Source organism: Chrysochloris asiatica, unplaced genomic scaffold, assembly GCF_000296735.1.
Source record: "Chrysochloris asiatica unplaced genomic scaffold, ChrAsi1.0 scaffold00378, whole genome shotgun sequence".
Classification (NCBI taxonomy): domain Eukaryota; kingdom Metazoa; phylum Chordata; class Mammalia; order Afrosoricida; family Chrysochloridae; genus Chrysochloris; species Chrysochloris asiatica.
In genome coordinates, this window is record NW_006408896.1 from 1,315,412 (window position 1) to 1,337,774 (window position 22,363).

Below are 22,363 nucleotides of genomic sequence, written 5' to 3' on the forward strand. Positions count from 1 at the left end.
ACGCCCTATTTGGGATTTTTGATTATTTTCTTACTTTACGCCCTATTTGGGATTTTTGATCATTTTCTTACTTTACGCCCTATTTGGGATTTTTGATCATTTTCTTACTTGACGCCCTATTTGGGATTTTTGATTAGTTTCTTACTTTACGCCCTATTTGGGATTTTTGATTATTTTCTTACTTTATGCCCTATTTGGGATTTTTGATTATTTTCTTACTTACGCTCTATTTGGGATTTCCTGGGTGATGTTTGACTGCTAACCAGGAGGTTGACAGTTTCAGTCCGTCCCCTGGTGCTGTGGAAGAAAGGGCTGGTGACCTGCATCCGATCTGCCCTGAGGAGCACAGCTGCACTCGTGTGTGTGCAGACACGCTGGGGGCTGCCCCAGTCGGGGTGACGCGCGCATGGCTGCTGTGTCCACTGTTGAAGGTCCTGACAGCTGTTTGCTGCCGATTGTTTTGCTCATCTGGTCAACAGACAGCGCCCCCTTACCCGGCTGTGTGGGCCCCCAGGACCCTCGTAGGACCCTTGTACAGTGTGTGGGGTTGAGGGCAGGGATGGCATGTTCCTGCAGGGTTTCCTCCATCGGCTTCAGAATACCAGTTTTGTGTTTGAAGTCAGCAACTGTGTTTCCTAGAAACGAAGAGTAGGGCCCGGATGATCCGCTATCTGTTTCACTGTGTTGGAGATAGTAGTGTGTCTTTTGTGAAACCAGTCAGAGACCCCACCAATCTGTGTTGGAAGAAGTGCAGCTAGCATGTTCCTGAGAAGCCAGAATGGTGAGGCTTGGTCTCACACTTTGCACATGTGACTGTGAGGGACCAGTCCCGGGAGAAGGACGGCATGCTTGGTAATTGGAGGGGCCACGGAGAAGAGGAAGACTTACAACAAGATGACTCACGCAGTGACAGCAACACGGGCTCAGACGTGATGCCGACCGTGAAGAGGCCGCAGCACCAGGCAGTGTTTGCTCAGTTGTGCCTCGGGTCACTGAGTCGAACTGACTCGACACCACCGAACAACAAAACTGGGTGCTGGTGCCCAGATTTCTTGGGTGGTGCACTGAACCCCCGTGGCCAGGTTCTGCTGAATCAGCACTGCCCGGTTTGGTCCCCAGAGAGGTGGGCATGCAAACAGCAGCTCTGTCTGTGGACGAGTGAAGACAGATCCAGAAGAGGAAGACAGAAGAACCAGGAGACAGAGAGAAAATCGGTCCGGGGAAGGGGCCGGGCGACCTCTGACAAGGTGACCTGGAGAAAACTTCTAGCTGTCCTCTCCAATTCTTCCTGGAGGGACGGTTACACACAGCTGCTCACGTCCGTCTGTAAACTGGTGGCGCACCCGCAGCTCCACAGAAGCTCTGCCAGGCAGCCCCTTACCCTTCAGCCCCATTCCCTCGTTCTCAGGGACCCTGTGCTCACAGCAGGGGCTGAGGTTGACGGTCACCTTCCTTCCGCTCTTTATAGCCCCTGAAACCTGGTACCCAGGATGGCGGGGAGGAGGCCGCCGGGCCGCCAGGGCCTGCTGCTGGGGCTGCTGGTGGCTGTGGCTGCGGTGCACCTGGCCGCCTGCCCCTACACCAAGGTGGAGGAGAGCTTCAGCCTGCAGGCCGTGCATGACCTGCTCTACCACCGACTGGACCTGGACAAGGTGAGTGAGCAGGGAGTGCGCCTGGGGGATGGGGGGTGGCCCAGAGCTGCTGCTTGTGGGTCACCCCTTCCTGTCCCCATCTTACAGTACGACCACCATGAGTTCCCCGGCGTCGTCCCCAGGACGTTTCTTGGGCCTGTCTTCATTGCCACCGCCTCCAGCCCCACTGTGTACCTGCTCTCGCTGCTAGGAGCGTCCAAGTTTTACTCTCAGCTCGTAGGTGAGTGGAGACCCAGGGGACTGAGCCCAGATCTCACTGTGGAGATCCCCTTGGCAGGACACGTGTCATCTGGGAGACGAGGGAGAGTGCCTCCCTCACAGGGCTGTAGTGGGAGGACAGGACTCCCAGGGCCCCCAAAGCAACTGCCGCCTTGGGGTCCCATACTGCCCTCTCGCAGATCCTTCCGGGTCTCCCTTTGAGCCCACCCGGGTACATTTGCAACTAAGTTTAGACATCCTGTGGTGTGGCGCTGAAGGATAGTGTGCTGGGCCACAAAGGTCTTTGAACTGCAAGGTCTGCGGTTCAAACTCACCAACCGCTCCTTGGAAAGCCGATACAGGGTCACTGTGAGTTGGAACAGCCCTTGTTGCTAACGTCCCACCCAGCCCTGCAGACCCCACGCTCAGTGTCTTGTGTCTGTCCAGTCAGAGGGACCCTGGGCCTCGGTGTCATTGCCGCCCTCTGGACACTGCAACAGGAAGTACGGAGGCAGTTTGGGGCCACGGTGGCCACACTGTTCTGCTGGCTGACAGTCTCCCAGTTCCACCTGATGTTCTATTGCACACGGACGCTGCCCAACGTGCTAGCCCTGCCCGTGGGTACGGAGAGCCTCTGGTGACGCGGGGCTGGGCGGGGGCAGAGCAGAGTGCATGGGGCTCTGGGGGCTAGGGTGGTGGGGCATCCCTGGAGCCCTCATCCCATCCCCAGTCCTGGTGGCGCTCACGGCTTGGCTGCGGCGTCGCTGGATCTGCTTCCTGTGGCTCTCCGCACTGGCGGCCATTGTCTTCCGGGCCGAGCTGGGCCTCCTCCTGGGCCTCAACATGCTGCTTTCACTCCTGGGCCGGAAGGTGCCCCTGAGGAGGCTGTTGCGCCATGCTATCCCTGCCGGCACTGTCTGCCTGGGTGAGTCCCTTGGGCGCCGTCGGTCTGTCTGTCTGTCTGGGTGATGCTGCACCAGCGCCATCTGTCTTGTCTATTTGGGTGAGTCCCCGCTGGTGCCATCTGTCTGTCTGTGTCTGTGTGTCTGGCTGAGTTCCTGCCAGGCTCTCATAGATGGTGCAGAGAGCTGCAAGGACTGAGAGTCAGACTTTATGTGTTTCCGTGAGGGGGGTCCACTTCCACTCTAAGCAGGGGTTAGATGGAGCCCAGGTGTCCCTGTGGCTTCCTTGTCCTGCCCTGGTCTAGTCAGGGGGACGTGCCAGCACCTCAGGGAGACCTGGGCATCCTCTCCGTGGGTTTAGGACTGACGGTGGGTGTGGATTCCTATTTTTGGCGCCATCTTGTGTGGCCGGAAGGAGCGGTTTTCTGGTACAACACGGTTTTGAACAAGAGCTCCAACTGGGGTGTATCCTTTAGTGCCCATGTCTGTCTGTCCTCTGCCACGCCTGTCAGTCACCGCTTGTCTTCTGCTCTGTCCATCACGGCAGGCACGTGGGCCAGACAGCTTTTCCACCTCTGGTACCTGGTGTCCAGTTCCCACTCAGAGTCCCTCCCATATGCAGGGATGCTGGCCCGTCTCCTGCTGACCCTGGGGGACTCTTGCCCACCACAAATCCTTGCCCCGTTCCCACCACTGCGTTTTTGCATGGAGGGGCTGTGAGGAGAGCCTGGGGTGACCCCCTCAAGCTGTGGCCTCTGCACGTCAGGCGGCCTGAGGTCCCAGTGGACAGGCAGTGGACGTATGTTCCTTAATTAATGCCCTCAGACCGCCCCATTCCTGTGGTACTGGTACTCGGCCCTGCCCCGTGCCCTGGGCAGCAGCATGCTGTTCGTACCGCTGGGCGTGGTGGACCGGCGGGCCCGGGGGCTCCTCCTGCCCGCACTGGGCTTCGTGCTTCTCTTCTCTCTGCTGCCGCACAAGGAGCTGCGCTTCGTCATCTACACCATCCCCACGTTCAACATTGTGGCTGCCCGGGGCTGCGCCTACCTGTGAGTGTGGGCCCGTGTGATGGCCAGGGGAGCGCTGGAGGACGTGTCTGATGTCACTTCTAAGTCGGTGTCTCTGAGGGGGTCTCCGGCCCTGGTGGAGGGCCGCTGCTGAGCCCTGACCCTGGAGCATCCCCGTGTGTGTGCTCTTCCAGAGTGAACAACTACCGGAAGTCTTGGCTCTACAGAGCAGGCTCCCTCCTGGTGGGCGCTCACCTTGTCTTCAATGCTGCCTACATGGCCACCTGCCTCTACGTGTCCCACTTCAACTACCCGGGGGGCGTGGCGCTGCAGCGGCTCCACACGATGGTGCCCCCCCATACAGGTAGATGCCCCCCCCACACAGGGAGGTGCTCACATACACACACACTGTTCAGTGCCTCCCCCACACACACAGCTAGGGGTCCCAGATGCACACAGCGTCCGCACACAACACGTGACTCCGTAGCAGCACCACGCTGGGCCTCCCATCAGACCACTTTCTGCAGGTGTCTCTGTGCACATTGACGTGGCTGCTGCACAGACAGGTGTTTCTCGCTTCTTGGAGCTCAACCCCGGCTGGAGGTATGTTCATGCTGCCCCATGCCCTCTGCACACGTGCGGGTGGGAGGGGCTGCCGTGAGAACAGCCACGCTCCGTCCCCAGGTATGACAAGCGGGAAGACTTGCAGCCCGGGGCGGAGGGCATGCTGGCCTACACACACCTGCTCCTGGAGGCGGCGCCCGCACCCCTGGCTCTCTACCGGGACTCTCACCGGGTGCTGGCCCACGTGGCAGGTACCAGTGGTGTGCGTCTGAACCTGACCCGGCTGCCTCCCTTTGACGTGGATCTGCAGCCAAAACTGGTGCTGCTAGAGCGGGTACGAGGGCCGTCCTGAGAGGGGCACCGGGCCAGGCTTCTGGACACACAGACTTCTGATTCAGCTCCAAGGAAGAGGACGTGGAGAATGTCATTCCAGCCTGGGCCTGCGTGCTGGGCCGTGACACCAGAACCTCCCCTGGTGTCACCCACACTGACGTCTGAGAGCAGACTGGACAAACGGGAACTTCCGAAGATGGAGTGTGACCGTCCGCTGTCATTCCAGGCCCAACCAAGGACTCAAATGTGGTACCAGAATTAAAGTTTTCACATGTTTTCTTATGATGTGCCTCCTCCGTGATTATTCCTGGAGAGTGATCTCTCAGTGCTAATCTCAGCTTAATGGGTACGTTTACAACATGCCCATGGCTTGTCCGACGCCACCAGGCAGCAAGCTGGGAACTGAAGGCCACGTGCACACCTCGGTGCGCCCACGGTCTCTTCCTGGTGTTGGGACAGAACTGCTGGCTGCTCATCTGACTCAGATCTAAGCTCCAGGAAGGTGACCTTAGGCCATATTTTTACTGCCTCACCTGCCCCTCCCAGGCCCTCTGTAGAGCTCTCTCCAGGGCCCAGGCGGCATCAGCTGTTGCGTGTTGCCCCACGTCTAGAGGTTCCTTCAATGCAGCACATATCATGGCCTTGTTCAGGCCCTTGTGGCGTCAGCATTTTTGAGGAAAACAGCCCCCTACCCCTTAAGCTGGAGAAGACTGTGTTTCCACTGTGGGGGGCTGTGTCGGCTGCTCCACTCTCTCCTGGGGGCTGGAGTCCTGTTGTGTGCGGCCAGGCTCTCAGGTTCACTGATGGGGAGGGAGCAGTGGGATCCCCTTTTGGTTTCGTTGTGCTCCGAGCACAGTTGAGTATCTTCACAGAGGCTTCCTGTTGTAAAGTGCTGTTGAGTCCGTTCTGATTCACAGCCACCCTGTACAGGGTTTCTGAGGAGCGGCTGGTGGGTTTTAAAGGCCTACCTTGTGGTGAGCAGTCGAGTGCTTACTCTACAGCACTATGCCAGGCCTCCTTTCATCGATTGTTTGTTATGCGCCATGGTTTTAGTTCTGATTCATAGTGACCTATATAGGGTTTCCCAGGGTATACGTCTTTGTGGAAGCAGAAACCCTCATCTTTCCCCTGCGGCAGCTGGTGGTCTCAAACTTCTGACTTTGTCGTTCACAGTTGAGTGTTCATCCTACAGCGCCACAGGGTTGTAAAGCATGGGTACACAGCTGGGTTCCAGTGCCACGTGGAACTCGGGCTCCACGCTTCAGTGATGGAGTTTATTAGGGAGGTGAGCAGCTTTATCAGGGTCAGAAATACTCAGGATGGAGTCCGTCCAGCCGGGGCCTCTGCCTGCAGGACCAGCATTACAGGGTTCTTTTAGGGCTGCTGACGAATGCCCACTGGACACCACACCCCACCCCACCATCAGCCTCAGCCTGAGGGCACTCACTTCTAGCTCTGTGGGTCAGCAAACCTAACTCCCCCAATTAGTGCATGAAGCAGCCCACTCACAGCAAACTTCCTGCCCAGAGCCCCTGCGCTGTTGGCTGGTTCTTGGTTCTGCTAAAGCCCCTCCCCTGCTCTTCCAGCGCCGCAATTTTTCATCCTTGGGTCAGGAGGGTCGATGCCCTGGGGTCTCGGATCCAAAGGACACGCTCCCCTCCTGGCTTTTTGATGGTTATGAGTTGCCCCTCCTGCTTCTGAGATTGTGCATGAAACCCATCCTAGAGTTTCAAGTTCTTAAGATTAACAGTTAACTACTCACATCCACAGCTGAATTGTGTATTCCTACCAGTATCTTCTCCCACCTTCTCTTACCCAGACCCATCAATAAAAGTCTCGTTTAAGGCTAGAAGAGACAGGAAGTAATTCACTATAGCACAGGGACCAATTCTACATCTATTTTTGTGAATTGTATTTTGCCCATTTTGCTCTTGGATTTTTAGTCACTTGCCCTTCAATTTGTAAGAAGAATTCATCAGTTATTCAGAGTATTGGCCCTTTGCCTGACACGTGCAGAAATAAGTTCTCTGTTGGTCATTCGACTTTACGACTTTGCTTATGGTGTCTTCCCACACAGTCTGCATTTTTACGGGTTCACATATATGGGTTACACTTCAACATCCCGAACAAAAACCCATACAACTGGACCGGTAAGTGACATGATCAATGGAGAAAAGATTGAAGTCAGAGACTTCATTTTGCTTGAATTCACCATCAACACTCATGGAAGCAGCAGTCTAGAATCAAATGTGTTAAGTAAATCTGCTGTACAAGACCTCTTTAAAGTGTTCAAGAGCAAAGATAGCAGTTTGAAGACTAAGGTGCGCCTGACCCAAACCATGGTATTTTCAGTAACCTCATACACATGTGAAAGCTGGACAGTGACTAAGGGAGGCCACAGAAGAATTGATGCCTTTAAATTATGATTTTGGGAAAAAATATTAAAGGTACCAGAAGAACAAATCAATCTGTGTTGGAAGAAGTACAACCAGAATGCTCCTTAGAAGTCAAATGGCCAGATTTCGTCTCTGATACTTTGGCTATATCAGGAGACACCAGTCCCTGAAGAAAGACATCATGCTTGGTAAAGTGGAGGGTCAGTGAACAAGAGGGAGACCCCCAACAAGATGGAATGGTACCATGGCAGTAGCAACGGGCTCCAGCGTGTCAGCAACTGAGGATGGGGCAGTACTAGGCAGTGTTTCCTTCTGTGGGATCTAGGGTCACTATGGGTCAGAACCAACTCAACGGCACCTAATAACAGCATACATCAGGAGCAACGGTGGTGCTGGAGAATAAGCACTGGACTGCTAATTGTAAGGTCAGCAGTTCAAACCCTAGGGAGAAAGATGAGACAGTCTGCTCCCGGAAAGATTTACAGCCTCAGAAATCCTGTACAGGGTCACTGTGAGTCCGGATGCACCAGAGGTACACAGCCACCACCACATGGAGGCGAGCGTTTTCCTCACGTCAGGGATTTTAATCAGTGTTGTTGAGTCCGTTCTGACCCATAGCGGCCCTGTGTAGGCTTTCCGAGGAGCGACTGACTTGGTGGGTTTGAACCACCGACCTTGCAGTCCAGCACATTTTCCTGCAGCGCCACACCAGGACTCCTCATCGGCGTTAGAGAGCGGTTGGACTTCGTTATCATCTGTTAGTACGTCTGGTCTCCTCGCATTTAGATTTCTGATCATTTGGGGTTTACCTGTGTGTCCTGTGAGGGCTGATTTTGTCTGAGAAAGCCCATCTCGGCTCCAGTGACTTGAGATGCCATTGTTACTGTGTTCCATCTGTATTTGGGTCTGTCAGGCCCCGACACCTTTTATTGTATTGGCCTCATGAACCAAACATCCAAGCCCACTCACCCTGGAGGACAGAGTACAGCTGCCCCACGGGGTTCCCCTCAGGGTTCTGGAGGCTCAAATCTTCATGGAAGCAGACTCTCATTTTTCTTCCATTGAGGGCTGATGGGTTCAAACCGTCAACCCAACCCACTGCACCACCAGGCTCCTTACTGGCTTACTCATTAAGTGCTGTCGAGTCAGTTCCGACTCATAGAGACTCTGTGTAGGGTTTCCGAGGAGTGGCTGGTGGCTTTGAACCGCTGACCCTGTGGTTAGTCCAGAGCTGATCCCACGGTGCCACCCACGCCAGGACTCCCGGCACGGGTCAATGTGTCCTGTAGGAGGTGGCCATTCATAGCTTTTCCTTTCCACATTTTCCTGGCTGTTCTTGGGTGTCAACCCACATGGGCTTTACTATAACCTCACCTAGCTCCACGACAGCCTGTTGCTGTGTTTACTGGGATTGATGCGGTTTCTAAATTGAGTCCTTGATGTGGTCCAGATGTTCCGAGCAGGGATTAAGGCCTGCCTCACCATGCGTTCATGTCTACTTCGGTGTGTTTCCAGTGGTTTTCACTTGATGTGGTAGGTTGGATGGTAGGCCCGAAAGATACATCCATGTCCAAATCCCTGTAACCTGTGAGTGTCACCGACCTTATGTGGAAACCACCTTTTCAGATGTATTAGGGTCAGAGTCTCTAGAGGATCCTGGGTCCCCCAGGTGTCCTGACAGCCCCATGATGAGGTGGCATGACTGCGGGGAGGGTGGGGGGAGGCTGCCACAACCCCAGAACAGCGAGGGCCATCAGGAGCCTCAAGTGGCAGACCTAGACCTTCTGAGGGTACACCGCAGGCCTATACACAACTTCCTTTGGGACTCCTGGCTTCCAGGACGGTGAGAGAGTAAGTGTCGTTTTATGCCACTAAGTTTGAAGTGTTTTGTTATGGTACCCATCGGAATTAATGCAGGGGTCTTTTACAATATTAACTGTTTCTAAGAATTCTGTCTTATTTTTGCTATTATAAATGGGATTTTCTTTCGTCTTCTAACTGCTACGATTTCTGGGTATAAAGGCAATTGATTTTTCCCACTGTTTTATTTAGTAAGATTTGTGAAATATTTACATATGATCTTGTTTTAAAATATTCTGAGGCTTTTAAATCTTTGAGGGAACAGAAAACAACCCACCAGATTAAGGGTACAGTGTATAGCTTCTGAACATTGTGTGACCTGAGCCGAAGCCAAGCCCTTCAGGTCTGGAATGAGCTCACCCCATGGCTTTTCATGAGGGCTTTCAGCCCAACAGACGGTCTGTAAGAGGGAGGGTATGTACGTGAGTTTTAACTCCTTCCACTCACTGCGGGAGAAAGATGAGGCTTTCTACTCCCGTAAAGATTTACACCCTCGGAAACCCTGTACAGGGTCGCTATGGGTCGGACCCGACTCGATGGCACTTAACAACAACAACAACAACTCACTGTAGTATGTTTTTGAGATGCATACATGTTTCATGTATTGGTTATTTCACTAAAAAAAGAGTTTCTTGCTAGCATTCCTTTATAGGAGTGTGACGTAATTCATCCATTCATACCAATAGATGGTTACTGGAGTTGCCTCCAGTATTGGATATTACCAGATGACATCACTGAGAACTCCACCAAATATTCAGAAAGGAATTGGCCCCAATACCGTTTAAAGTCTTCTAAAAGATAGAAAAGAAAGGAATACTCTCTAAGTCAGCTTCTGAAGCAAATGTAACCCAGATACCAATACCAGAAAAGACACTGCAAGGGGAAACTATAAGCCAAAATCTTTTATAGATGTGAAATGCAACAAGAAACCAAACACTAGCAGAGAGAATCCAACATATTAAGAGAGTCGTATAATATGTCCAAATGGGGTTTATTCTCAGGATGGTTCAGTATTAGCTAATCAATAGATGTGTAATATACCACGTCAGTAGAAAAAAGGTGAAGGGTCACAAGAGTATTTTATGGATTCTGCAACTCTATGGATGCAGAAAAAGCATTTGATAAAAATCCAGCACCCTTTCTTGATTAATAAAAAATAAAAAAAGCCCTTAAAGAAGGTTAGAATAGAAGGAAAATCCCTCAAAGGATTCAGGACATACATGAAAAGCCAACAGCCAATATTATAGAGAGTGGAGAAAGACTGCGTGCTTTCCTCTTGAACTCACCAGCCAGTTCAATATTGGATTAGAAGTCAAAGCCAGAACAGTAAGACAAGAGAAAAAAAAGGTATCCAGACTGGATAAGAAGTGAAATATTCTGTATTCACAGAGGAAAGTCCATAGTCCACAAGGAAACTTCTAGAGCTAATGGAGGAATTTGGCAAAGTTGCGGGCTAGAGGATCAACAAACAAAATTCAGTTGGGTTTCTATACAGCAGCAGTGAGACATCTGAAAGGAAAATTAAGAAAACAATTCCATTTACAATAGAATCTAAGACATTAAATCTAACCAGAGTTGTGAAAGACGTATAAATGGAAACTATGATTACTGTTGGAAGAAATGAAGACTTACATAAATGGAAAAATGTTCCATGTTCATGGACTGGAGTTAACATTGTTAAAGCATCAGTGGTAAGCCAACATACACTACAAATTCAGTGCAATCCTGGCCCCAATTCCTGCAGTGTCTCTGGCAGGTTTTCATATCAGGATATGATTGAGAAGTATTTCCTCCTATTTTGTTTTTTTGGATGAGTTTGAGTAAAATTGGTTTTATTTCTTCTTTATGCACTTGGTAGAATCATGATTCCCACCCCCCCTCCCCACCAGTTCACACATGCAGATTTATTCCAAGCAGAACGTCCTTAAACGTATCATGATTGACAGTGGATGACTACAGACAAATTCTCAGTAATACATTTGTCTTAGTCTTCTTGTTGTTAAGTGCCTTCGAGTCAGTTCTGACCCATAACGACCCTGTGTAGGGTTTCTGTGGAGCAGCTGGTGAGCTTGAACCGCTGACCTTGCAGTTCAAACAGCTTTGCAGTCCTGTGCATTAACCCACAGCACCACTCCAGGACTCCAGTAGGGTGCATTAAAAAAAAAAAAGACGGGTTTCCCATGTAAACTATCATTCAGTTCACAACAAATACAACAAAAAAACTTCTAATCAAAGCAGTGGCTTCCAAGGGCATCTGCTGGGGCAGAGAGGTCATCTCAGAATGTTACAGTGACTTGTGACACTTTTGTCTGCTACTGATGGGGTTCTGGTGTGACGCTGTAGGCTCATCATTGGACCACAAGGCCGGTGGTTTGAATTTACCAGCCACTTCCCAGAAACGCAATACAGGGCTGCTGAGTCAGACCTGACTGTACTCAACATTACCGGATATGGCTGCTTACCTTGGGCCTCTACTCCCAGGATTTCTGGTAAACTGGAAATGAAGTCTGAAGCTTAGATGAGGCGGTACACTTAGTTTTTTAATACGGCCCTTCTTGGTAGACTCTAACTCCCACCAAACAACACTTTCCCTGGTGGATCTGGGCAAGAGAAGATGCTAACGTTGTATGATTGTGTGAGGGCTTCGTGGCCAAAACCTGCAACTCTGACGTGGGTGTAAAAGGAGCTGTCTCAGAAGCAGAAACGGGCTCTGGCCACCCAGAGTGGAGCATGTCCTCCTCACCCCGAGACCCCTATGTATCCCTCCCACGGAGCAAGTCAACTGAGTGATTTTGGCGTGAGGTTCACTTGTAAAGCAGGGAGCCTCTAGGCACTTCATGGGGAAGCTAGGATTTGCTGGCCCATGGAACTAGAGCTGAATGCCTTTAGACTGTGATTTAAAGCAAAGTGGAGTGTCTTTGGGCATTTGTCAATAGCTCTGAGCGAGCTCTGTAACCTTGCCAAGCAGGGCAGAGGCCAGACCAAGGGACCAAGGACCCAGAGAGAGACGTGTCTTTGAGCACAGCAAATAGGCTGTCCTGACTGGGAAAACTACCCTGAGCCATTTTTAATCCTGCACTGGGAGCTGTCCAACGTCCCTAACAAAGCCCCTACCTGTGAGTGTGGTGTCTGAGATGTGTGGGCCTTGCAATGGATTATGGTTCCCAGCTGAGCAGAGTGCTGTGGGAGCGATGGTAGGTACCACGAATGGATCTCTGCACATCCGCCTTGACACACTGGGTGTGTGAATGCACTCTAGAAAGCTCTTCCCCTTCCCGTTGAAAGATTTCGGTCCAGAAACCATCAAGACAAGGCCCCAAAGGGTTCAGCATGTGAAGGGGAACCAGTGTGTAGTCAGGCTGTGAGAAGGGCGTGTCCAGCAGAGTAGATCAGAGGAAGAGGGATCCCAGAGGGGCCTGGCATGGGATGTCAGCACCCAAGGGGGCTAAGGCCGCACCTTGTAGGGGGAGGAGCAATAACATAGGTCCTCGAGTAGGCTCCACCTCACCTATGAACAGAAACACTCACTGACCCTGCACCATCCGCACAACTGTTCTGCCGCCCTGTGCCTCTTTTCCAATGACCCTGCACTTTACCAAGCATGAGGTCCTTCTCCAAGGACTGGTCCCTCCTGATGACATGTCTGAAGAGACAGAGGAAGTCTCCCTTCCCTGGCTTTGAAGAGCACTGTGGCTATACTCCTTCCAACAGATTTGTTTGTGCTTTTGGTAATCCATGGCATTTTCAATAGTCTCCTCCAACACCATAACGCAAAAGCATCTTCTCCGGTCTTCCTTATTCACTGTCCAACGTTCCCATGCATATGAGGTTATTGAAAACACCATGCCTTGGGTCAGGAATCCCTTAGTCCTCAAACTGACATCTTTGCTCTTCAACATTTTAAAGAGGCCTTGTGGAGTAGATCTGCCTAACGCAATATGTCGTTTGATTTCTTGACTGCTGCTTTCATGAGTGTTGATGGTTGGTCCGGACAAAATGAAGTCTTTGACAACTTCAATCCTTTCTCCATTTATGAATGTTGGATTTTTGTTTTCTTACATGGAGGTGTAATCCATACTGAAGGCTATCTATAGTCTTTGATCGTCACTAGTATTTCAAGTCCACTTCCAGCAAGCAAGGTTATGTCATCTGCATATCTCAGGGTGTTGATGAGCCTTCCTTCAATCCTGATGTTGTTTCATATAATCCAGTTTCTCCTATCATTTGCTCAGCATACATATTAAGTATGGTGAAAAAATACAACCCTGGAATACACCTTTCCTGACTTTAAACCATTCAGCACCCCCTTGTTCTGTTCAAATGACTGCCTATATACAGATTCGTCTTGAGCACAATTAAGTGTTCTAATACCCATTCTTCGCAATGTTGTCCATAGCTTGTCATGATCCGCAGTCAAAAGCCTTTGCGTAGTCAGTAGAGCACAGGTAAACATCTGATATTCTCTGCTTTCAGCCAAGACCCATCGGACATCAGCAGTGATATCCCTAGTCCGTTTCGTTCTGAATCTGCCTTGAATATCTGGCAGTTTCCTATCACTATCCTGTTAAGTCATTTAAAAATTATCTTCAGCAGTAATTTACTTGCATGTACTATTAATGATACTGTTTGATGATTTCTGCATTAATTGAATCACCTTTCTTTGGAACGGGCACAAATATGGATCTTTTCCAATCAGTTCGCCAGGTAGCTACCTTCGAAATTTCTTGCCATAGATGAGTGCTTCCAGGGTCTCATCAGATTGTTGAAAGATTTCAGTTTGTAGCCCATCAGTTTCTGGAGACTTCTTTTTCACCAGTGCCTTTAGTGTAGCCTGGACTGCCTCTTTTAGGGTTTACCATTGGTTCTTGATCCTAGGCTCCCTCTTGGAATGTTTGAACACTAACCATTTCTTTGGTGCACTGACTATACCTTCCATCTTTTGAAGTGCTGAATATGTGCTTCCCTTTGGGTTTTCTGACTCTAGGTCTTTGCACGTTTCATTCTAACACTCGACTGTGTCTTCTCGAGCGGCACTTTGACACTGTCCGTTCGGCAATTTGACTTCCTCATTTCTTCCAGTCACTTCAGCTTCTCTATGCTGGAGAGCAGGTTTCCTCTACCATAAAGGTGAGACAGGGAAGACCAGCTAGATTCACTCCGTCTCAGATAAATCAAGATTTGTTTCAAGTTTTGTGGAGGCCGTCCCATTTCCAGCTCATTAGTGTTCTCAGCTGGAAACCTTCAGCCACCCAGTAGGCACGTGGGTCCAGTTGGTCTCCTCGGCACCAGGAGCTCTATCAGATAGTTTACCGCCTCTTGCTCTACTATGCACGAGCAGCCTAGACGAACCACATACTTCGAGGACAGACCGCACACAGGATATTGGGTTCGCTTCTCTGAGGCTTCCTTTCTTCCAAGACCTTGATTGGTGGAGTCCTAGCTGACGTCGTGGTAGACGAGGTCTCGATGGGGCAGCTACTGACAGCTCCCTACAGCGACGCTCCACTCAATGTCAGGACATCAGGGGAAAAGGCCGGAGTCTCTTCTCTCCCAGATGCCGTTCCTACAAGTCCTGGCTGCTCCTCATTTCTTTCTTGCCTGGTCTTTTTGAATTTTGTTTCACATTTTCTCCCACTCTATCCGGGACCTTCTAATGTGATCTCTTTTAGAGCAGCTGGTCATGGTAACTGGGAACCATCTAGTTCATCTAGGTTGTGGGGACTGTTCAGGGGTTCCACTAGTTTACTGGATGAATAGACTCGAACATCTTCAATTTTCCTGGTTGTTGTTGTTGTTGTGTGCCGTGGAGTCGGTTCCGACTCACAGCGACCCTGTACAGGGTTTCCGAGGCTGTAAATCTTTACGGGAGCAGAATGTCTCATCTTTCTCCCGCGGAACAGCTGGTAGTTTCGAACTGCTGACCCTGAGGTGCACAGCCCGATTCGTAACCACCACGCTACCAGAGCTCCTTTCCTGGTAGCATAGTTATGACTTGGGCTGCTAACCTCAAGGTCAGCAGTTCAAAACTACCAGCTGTTCCGTGGGAGAAAGATGAGGCTTTCTGCTCCCACAGCGATTTACAGCCTCGGAAACCCTGTACCGTGTTGCTGAGTGGAAATCAGCTCGGGGATACACTGCCGCCACCTTCTTTCCTCGGCACAAGGCGGCCAACAGCTGCAGCCCAGATGGTCATTCCTGAGCCACAGAGCAATGGAGACCACTGTCTCTGAGGACCACCAGTCAGCTTTTTAAAAATCACGTTTTCAATTTGGCGTTGATCACTGTTGGTGGGCGGCTCTGGTCTGATTAACGCTGCTACAGCAGTTACAGGCGGAAGAGAAGTTTTAACTTTAGATGATGGTTGTTAAATGCTGTCAAGTCAGTTCCGACCCATAGCGACCCTGTATAGGGTTTCCAAGGAGTGGCTGGTGAGCTTGAACCGCCAACCTTGTGGTTTAAACCGACTCTGTAGTCCAGTGCCACACCAGATTTAGTGCAATAATTAACTTATAATATGATTTACTGAAACAACGCCTCAGGTTTATACAAAAGGAATTTCCCCAACCCTCCAAAAGTGACCAGAGAAATGAACTTGCCCCAAATCTCCTGGTGTCCGGACACAGGTTTGGACGGAGAGCCAGGGTGGAGGTGGCTGGGCAAGAGCTTACTCTCTGACTACACCTTATGATACCTTCTCCTCATTCAAATGAGGATTTACACAGACGAGAGTCGTTATGAGGGGCTTCCAAAAGCTTACGGAAGAATGGAATGAAGAGTTTTTCATAGCTGGGCTCATGGGGGCCCACAATACCCGTGAGGTATACACACCTAAACACCGTCAACCACTTAGGATCAAGCAGACCGCACTCAGCCAAGGACAACATTCAGGGTGGGGAAAGGAATGGGAGCTCCTAAGCCATGTTACAGGGAGGGGATCGAGGTGAGGCCGAGCGTATGATTTGAATGTAGAATTGACGAAGCTCCACTCGATTTACAATGAAATATCCTATAAAACAAAAATTGTACAAGATATTGGAATTCTTTCCAAGGTTTAGGAGAGCAGCGTGAGACCAAAGCTTTGAATTCAAACACAGCCTCGTCCAGAGGCCGGTAGAGCTTTGTTCTGTGAAGGAAGGCCTGTTCTGCCACTGAGGCGCAACAGCAGCCAGACACCGGGGATGGGTGGGGGGCTGATGAGCGGCATAGCTACATTACAAGAAAACTTTAAAAACCCAACAGGCAGAGGGCCAGGCTTGGCCCACTGCCCAGTCAAGTCTCCCTGAGGTGCGAAGCCGGACCATAAAGTACCAAATGGAGGGAACCCTGGGTGGCGAGTCCTGAGGCTTGGGAGGTGTCGCCTTATGGGCAGCAGCAGAGCCCTGAGTGGCCACCCCACAGCTCCTTGTGAGAGAGGGGCAGTCCAGGTGAAGTTGGAGACAAGAGACAAGAGTGATGAGTCTAGAAGCTGACACCAAGGAAGCAAAGTGAGACGCTGCCAGCACCTCAGTTTTAGACTTCTGGCCTCCAGCACGGCAAGGGACCCTACCCACCAGGCCCTCGCTGCCCGCCACTCACTGGAAACGGCACGTGGAGACTCTACTGCAGGTGCTCCGTCCACAAGTCCCCACGAGCTCAGTCTGGGCTTAATGGGAAATTGAAAACGTCACATGGATGTGGTTTTCATAGGTTGGTCCCTAAACCGACTATGACTGTCTTCTTGTTGCATGCTGTTGAGTTGGTTCCAATGCAAAGCACCCGTGTGCAGGGTTTCCCCGGAGCGGCTGAAGGTGCAGGGCTTATCCTACAATGCCACACCTGGGCTCACGACTGTCTTACTAAGTTTGGAAAGAAAAAGCCAGTGTCCTTCAGCACCAGAAATTTTCAAATAAAAAGTTTAATTTCAGAAACTGAGTTCACCATTTATAAATACACTAAAACAGAGTCAATGCAAATTGAGATTAAGCATAGACGCAGTCTGGTAACGCAAGGACAATACTTCTAAGAGATCCCAGGCAAGCGAGTGGGTGACCTGGTCCACAGGACGCTGAACTGCTCAAAGTGAGGAAACGAATCCCTTTCTCAGATGAGAAGCAGAAACGCCGAGGACAAATGGCTGCTGCTTCCTTCTGATGTCCTTGGGATTCGAAAATGCCCACCCGCGGCTGGGGGTTCCCATTCCGGAAGACAGCCCCAGATGCCTAAGGCTAGTCTACAGCTGTGATGGTAACACTTACTTTCTGTAGATAGGGCCTCTCTTCTAAAAAGAATTTCACACATAATTTGAGCAAACTGGGAATCAGCAGTTTCTGAAAGCCAGCTTCATGGTGTAGACAGACTAGCTGAGAGCCTCGGAGATCTAACACACTGAACTTCCGCCTGTAAACTTGTCCTAGGATGCACTGGCTAAGTCATAAATGTGAAATTGCAAACCTTAAGAACATTTCAAAGGAATTCATTATAAATAGCTGGGACATCTCTGAGTTACTGACAATGGGAAACCTGAATGCAAAACCATAAATGAGAAGTTTCTTGACCAAATGGCTACAGAACAGAGATTCTACAATTCATCTCAGCTCAGGGTGTTTTCAAATGCTCTGGCTCTGAGGCAGCAGGCAGCTGTCTTCCGAGAGTCTCTGTAATCTTCCGAGTACTTCAGAACGTGGGCTACAACTGCCTGGAAGGATGGCTTGAACTCCGCCTCTTCTATACACGTCTCAGGCAAGAACCACAAACTCTGTTGTTGGGAGTCACAAACCAAGCAAGGCTTAACTCAAAGACAGGACCTGATTCGTGGTTTTACATAATTGAGTAAAAAAGCTACAGAATAGGATTGCTTACAACTCTCCTGCGGTTCTACGAGAATGACTGACTAACCCCCAACTTAAAAAAATTAAAACAAACAGTTTACAGTGATGAATTAAAACCTAAATGTCGTACTGGACTACACACGCTACTTCTAGGGAAGTTCTTCGGAGAAAACGTATCTACAGCATGTGGCCTGAAGGAGGAGGAGTAAGGCACATGTAGACATGGCATGACCAGCTGGACAGGGACACTCCCACGTGGACCTGCGGGCCCCTGACCCGGTGTCGTACATGGCCCCGCTCACGGCGCGCCGGCAGCCCAGTGGCGGACAAGCTAATGCCTAATAAGCAACAGACTTTTTTCTTTTCTTTTCTTTCTTTCTATTTTTTTTAAGCCTGGTGGCTGGATCAAGAGTTTCAATACTGGAAGTATATTAAGGGAAGATTCACTTTCAAAAAGATGAGTTTCTCAAAATGTTCCATCATGAGCCTGGACTGGCTAAAGCTACTGTTTTCCGTGGATGTGCTGAAGAGCTTTTCTGAAGGGACGATGCTTGGGGGGCAGCCCAGGAACCTGACAGCCAGAGCTGACAGGACCGGCCACGATGCCTTCTTTAGGTTCCAGTAGGTTAACGGATCACAGCTGTGTTCAAGCACCTCTTCTTCCAGGTAGGCAAGCACCATGTCTTCAGGTAACTTCAGCTCGTCTCTCAGGTCTTGTCTCTTCATTTCCGCCATGAGTGACCACAAGCTCTCCTCCCCAGCAGGGTCTTTGGAGGGTGAACCTGCGTCACGCCCATTGGAAACTGGTGAGTCATCTGAGGTAGAATTCAGGATTTCTAGTTCCCTGATTAAGTCCTGCTTGTACTGCTCAGCCTCCTCCTCGGTGAACAAGGAGGCTTTGTAGCGAGGGTCCAGAAGTGTGGCAAAAATGTACCTGGGGTCGTGGAGGGTGGAGGACAGGCGGCTGACCATGGCTTCCTTCAGGGACTTGAGCATGGTGTCGATGCCCATCGTCTCCTCAAACAGCATCTCGATCTTCCTATTGAGGATGTGGATCATGGGGATGACCTGGCTGAGCGCAGACACGTGTGTGCTCATCTCGCGGCTCGCAGCGTCAAATGGCTTCAGTGCGTGGCACACAGACTGCATCACCTCCCACTGGTCCCAGCTGATGAGCTCGCGGAAGTTACACTCCATGGCCATCTCGTTGATGGCCCTTTTCTGCTCGATGAGCCTCTCGAGCATGTGGAAGGAGGTGTTCCACTTGGAGGGGACATCCTGGAGGAGGTGGTGCTGGGGCAGCTGGTACTCCCGCTGCAGCTCCGCCAGCTTCTCTTTGGCCTTGGGGGAGCGGTGGACCCGCTCGCAGATCTTGCGCGCAATGCTCAGCAGGTTCTGAACCATCCTCTGGCTTTTGATGGCCTCGTTCACGATGAGGTTGACCGTATGGCTGAAGCACTGCACGTTGGAGCGGTCCCCGTCGCTCAGGGTCTTGCCGATGCTGGGGTTGTCCGTCACGGTGATGCCCACCTGCAGGCCGATGGACGTCACCCAGGTTTCCCACCAGCACTCCAGTTGCTTCTGAATGCTGTTGCCGCCGTAGTCACAGTCGATCTGCGACACGTCCAGGAGCGCGGAGCAGTGGTGGTCTTCACAGCGGGGCCGGGCCGATGGCGCAAAGCTGACCCAGTGGGCCGTCAGGGTCAGGTACTCGCGGGTCTGGTTACTCATCCATATCCCAGACGTGAAGTGGACCACACCGCTCTCGGCTTCCTTGAGGTGGGACAGAATGACCTGCTTCACATTGTCGTACATGCCTGGGATGGCGGTCCTGGAGAAGTAGGACGCTGAGGGGAGACAGTACTGAGGTTTCAAGTATCCGAGCAGCCTGGTAAAGCCAACACTGTCTACCAGAGAATACGGCTGGAGGTCAAGTGCAATCAGCTCGGCTATGAGACTGGTGATTTTTTTGGCAACTGGGTGAGAATCACAAAACTTGTCATTGGTGTCATCGAAGGAGAGAGCGCCTAGGAGCTCTGTGCTCAGCGGCATGTGCCCTTCTGGGGAGGAGGGCGACATGGTCTCGGGGCCGTCGCTCTTCAGCACGCCGCTGTGGAACCTCTGCAGGTGTCTCAAAAGGCAACTGGTCCCTAAGTTTGTAGGCTTCTTTCCCCGGCTTATTGTCCGCCCACAGTGCAAGCACACGACTTTTGTGGAGTCTGCTGAGCAGATTGAAAAATGATTCCACAGTTTTGAGGTCTTTTTGCTATTCACAGGAAATGGAACCTGATTATCTTGTGTCGCCGCTGCCTCTGGCACGTTGCTTACTTTGTAAGAGGAACGTTCTGCAGACGCCAGGGTGGCGTACGGCGAGTTTGCCAGGCTTGGGCCGAGGTAGCCCTTTGGGTGGCCGACGACCTCCGGGTGGCGTCTGTAGAGATGCCTCATCAAACAGCTGGTGCCCACCTCGCCCTTCTTCCCCCGGCTGATGATGCCGCTGCAGTGCCGACACACAGCCTTCAGGTTGTCCGTGGGCGCCAGGGAGAAGTGATGCCACACTTCTGACTTGAGTCTCTTCATCACCTTCTTGTTCTGCTGAAACACAGAGTTGGACTCCAAGTCCTGGGGGCTCGGGCGGTCGCCCTGCTTCTCGGGAGAAGACACCACTGAGGCCTCACCCACATCCTCGGGAGATGACAGCACCGACCCCTCCTCCACGAAGGGGTCTCCGGGGATTAGGCGAGACTGGACATCCTCGGGCAGCCTGTAGGGCGAGGAGGACGCCGAGGTGGGCTCCATGACGGCTTTCCCTGGGGAGGACGAGCCGGAAGGGATGTCTCCGTCCGTGGACAGCAGGGATGGCAGCAGAGTTGGGGCGGTGGTGTAGAACTGTGGGCCGCCTGGGCCACCGCCGCCGTTTTCCTGCAGGACGATGGAGCGGTGGGCCCGCCACATGTGCCTGATCAGACAGCTCGTACCCAGATCCTTCCCGTTCTTCCCTCGGCTGAACTCGTTCATGCAGTGGACGCACACAGCCTTGGAACTGTCTAAGGGGGACAGGTAGAAGTGCTTCCACACGGCGGAGCGTCTGCGGGTGCCCGACAAGTTCTTGGACGCCGCCAGGTTCTTGTCGAGGCTGCCCTCAGCAGCCTCGTCATAAGGGAGACCCGACAGGTGTGGGGACGAGTCCAGCAAGGTTTCTTCTTTGCAGTACTTCTCAGGGATGGACATGTCCGAGGACATCTCTTCCGAAGAAACGGCCGACACAGACTCCTCTGTGATGCGGTCAGGTGACGGGATCTTAGAGGCAATCTTCTTGACAAGCTTCATGGGCGAGAGCATGGTGCTGAGGTCGCCCACGTCTGCAGGCTGGGGGGAAGGGAAGGAGGCCACGCTGGACGCACCACCGTTTTCCTGAATGAGCATGGTGGGGTGGGCCCGTCTCACGTGCCTCATGAGGCAACTGGTACTCAAGTCCTTCTCGTTTTTCCCGCGGCTGAACTCTTTCATACAGTATGTACATATTGCTTTCGTGCTGTCTCGAGGGGAAATGAAAAAGTGTTTCCAAGCTGGAGACTTCTTTCTGGAGTTCATGTGCCTGCTGGTCAGCAGGCTCTGGGTCACTGCCTCCATGGCCACGTCGTACAGCGTGCTATTATACTGGGAGAAGAGTGGGCCGTAGTCGTCCTCGCCGTCCGTCCCTCGGCACTCCAGGCGCCCCTCCCTGTGCTCGCCACTCAGATCCATCATCAGCCGAGAGCTGTGACTGGGAACCCTGGCATCGTCATCCTCTTTGATTTTAAAGGCGATCTGACCAGAAACAAACTCACTGCACGCTTCAGGGTGAACCTCCCGCCTCTTCTCCATGACCGGCCACAGCTATTCCGGCCGCGCCATGGTTGTGTGAACTCACGGCGCTCACGATGGCTCGTCTGTGCCCCAGTGCAGCTCTCCGGGTGTTCACAGACTTCGATTTGAGTTGTTCTTGTGACCACGACTAACCATCAATGGAATGGAAGCCTAAAGCAGGAAGTTCATTAAGCACACCATCTTCAGGCTGGCTCACTGCCCTCCAGCTGCCCCAGTGGGAAATCCCTCACACTGTTGGCATAAATTTATACCATGGAGGCTTGCTTCTGGGTTCAGAAACAGGATCGTCCCCTTCATGGTGAGAACAGCAGCATGATCCTACAGCACCACCTGGAAAAGATGAAACCAAATTAAACATGAGACTAAATCATATGTTCTAGATGGATTATATTATGGCCATATCAGTTTCTTATGTGTAGAAAGGAATTCCATCAAAGTAAGTTAGGGTCAAAGAGAAGAGACAGTCTGCAGACACAGATGTTAGGAAGTGGCTCATGTCAGGGCCGAACCATAGCAACCCTGTATGGGGTGGGTTTCCCAGGAGCGGCTGGCAAGCTTGAACCACTGACGGACCTTGCAGTTCACACTGTGCATCAATTTGCAGTCCAGCACATTAACCCATGGTACCACACTATGCAGATCACTCATGAGGTACAACGCTGTCTGTGATAGGGTAATATCCATGCGCCTACAAGGAAGCCCAGTTAATACCACTATTATTCAAATTTATGCACCAACCACTAAAGCCAGTGAGGATGAAATCAAAGAATTCTA

General features: G+C 51.4%; 2 protein-coding genes across 2 annotated transcripts; one reads left to right on the top strand and one right to left on the bottom strand.

Annotated features, from left to right (window-relative positions):
• The first annotated feature begins 1,490 nt into the window (after nucleotides 1-1,490).
• ALG12 (ALG12, alpha-1,6-mannosyltransferase) lies at nucleotides 1,491-4,675 on the top strand. The gene is made up of 9 exons (XM_006876420.1): nucleotides 1,491-1,652; nucleotides 1,740-1,872; nucleotides 2,298-2,471; nucleotides 2,581-2,775; nucleotides 3,114-3,217; nucleotides 3,578-3,801; nucleotides 3,954-4,123; nucleotides 4,287-4,362; nucleotides 4,444-4,675. The coding sequence occupies exons 1-9, from the start codon at nucleotides 1,491-1,493 to the stop codon at nucleotides 4,673-4,675; spliced, it is 1,470 nt and encodes a 489-aa protein (XP_006876482.1).
• Nucleotides 4,676-18,133: 13,458 nt separating this feature from the next.
• ZBED4 (zinc finger, BED-type containing 4) lies at nucleotides 18,134-21,586 on the bottom strand. The gene has a single exon (XM_006876421.1). The coding sequence runs from the start codon at nucleotides 21,584-21,586 to the stop codon at nucleotides 18,134-18,136; it is 3,453 nt and encodes a 1,150-aa protein (XP_006876483.1).
• Between the last annotated feature and the right edge of the window lie 777 nt (nucleotides 21,587-22,363).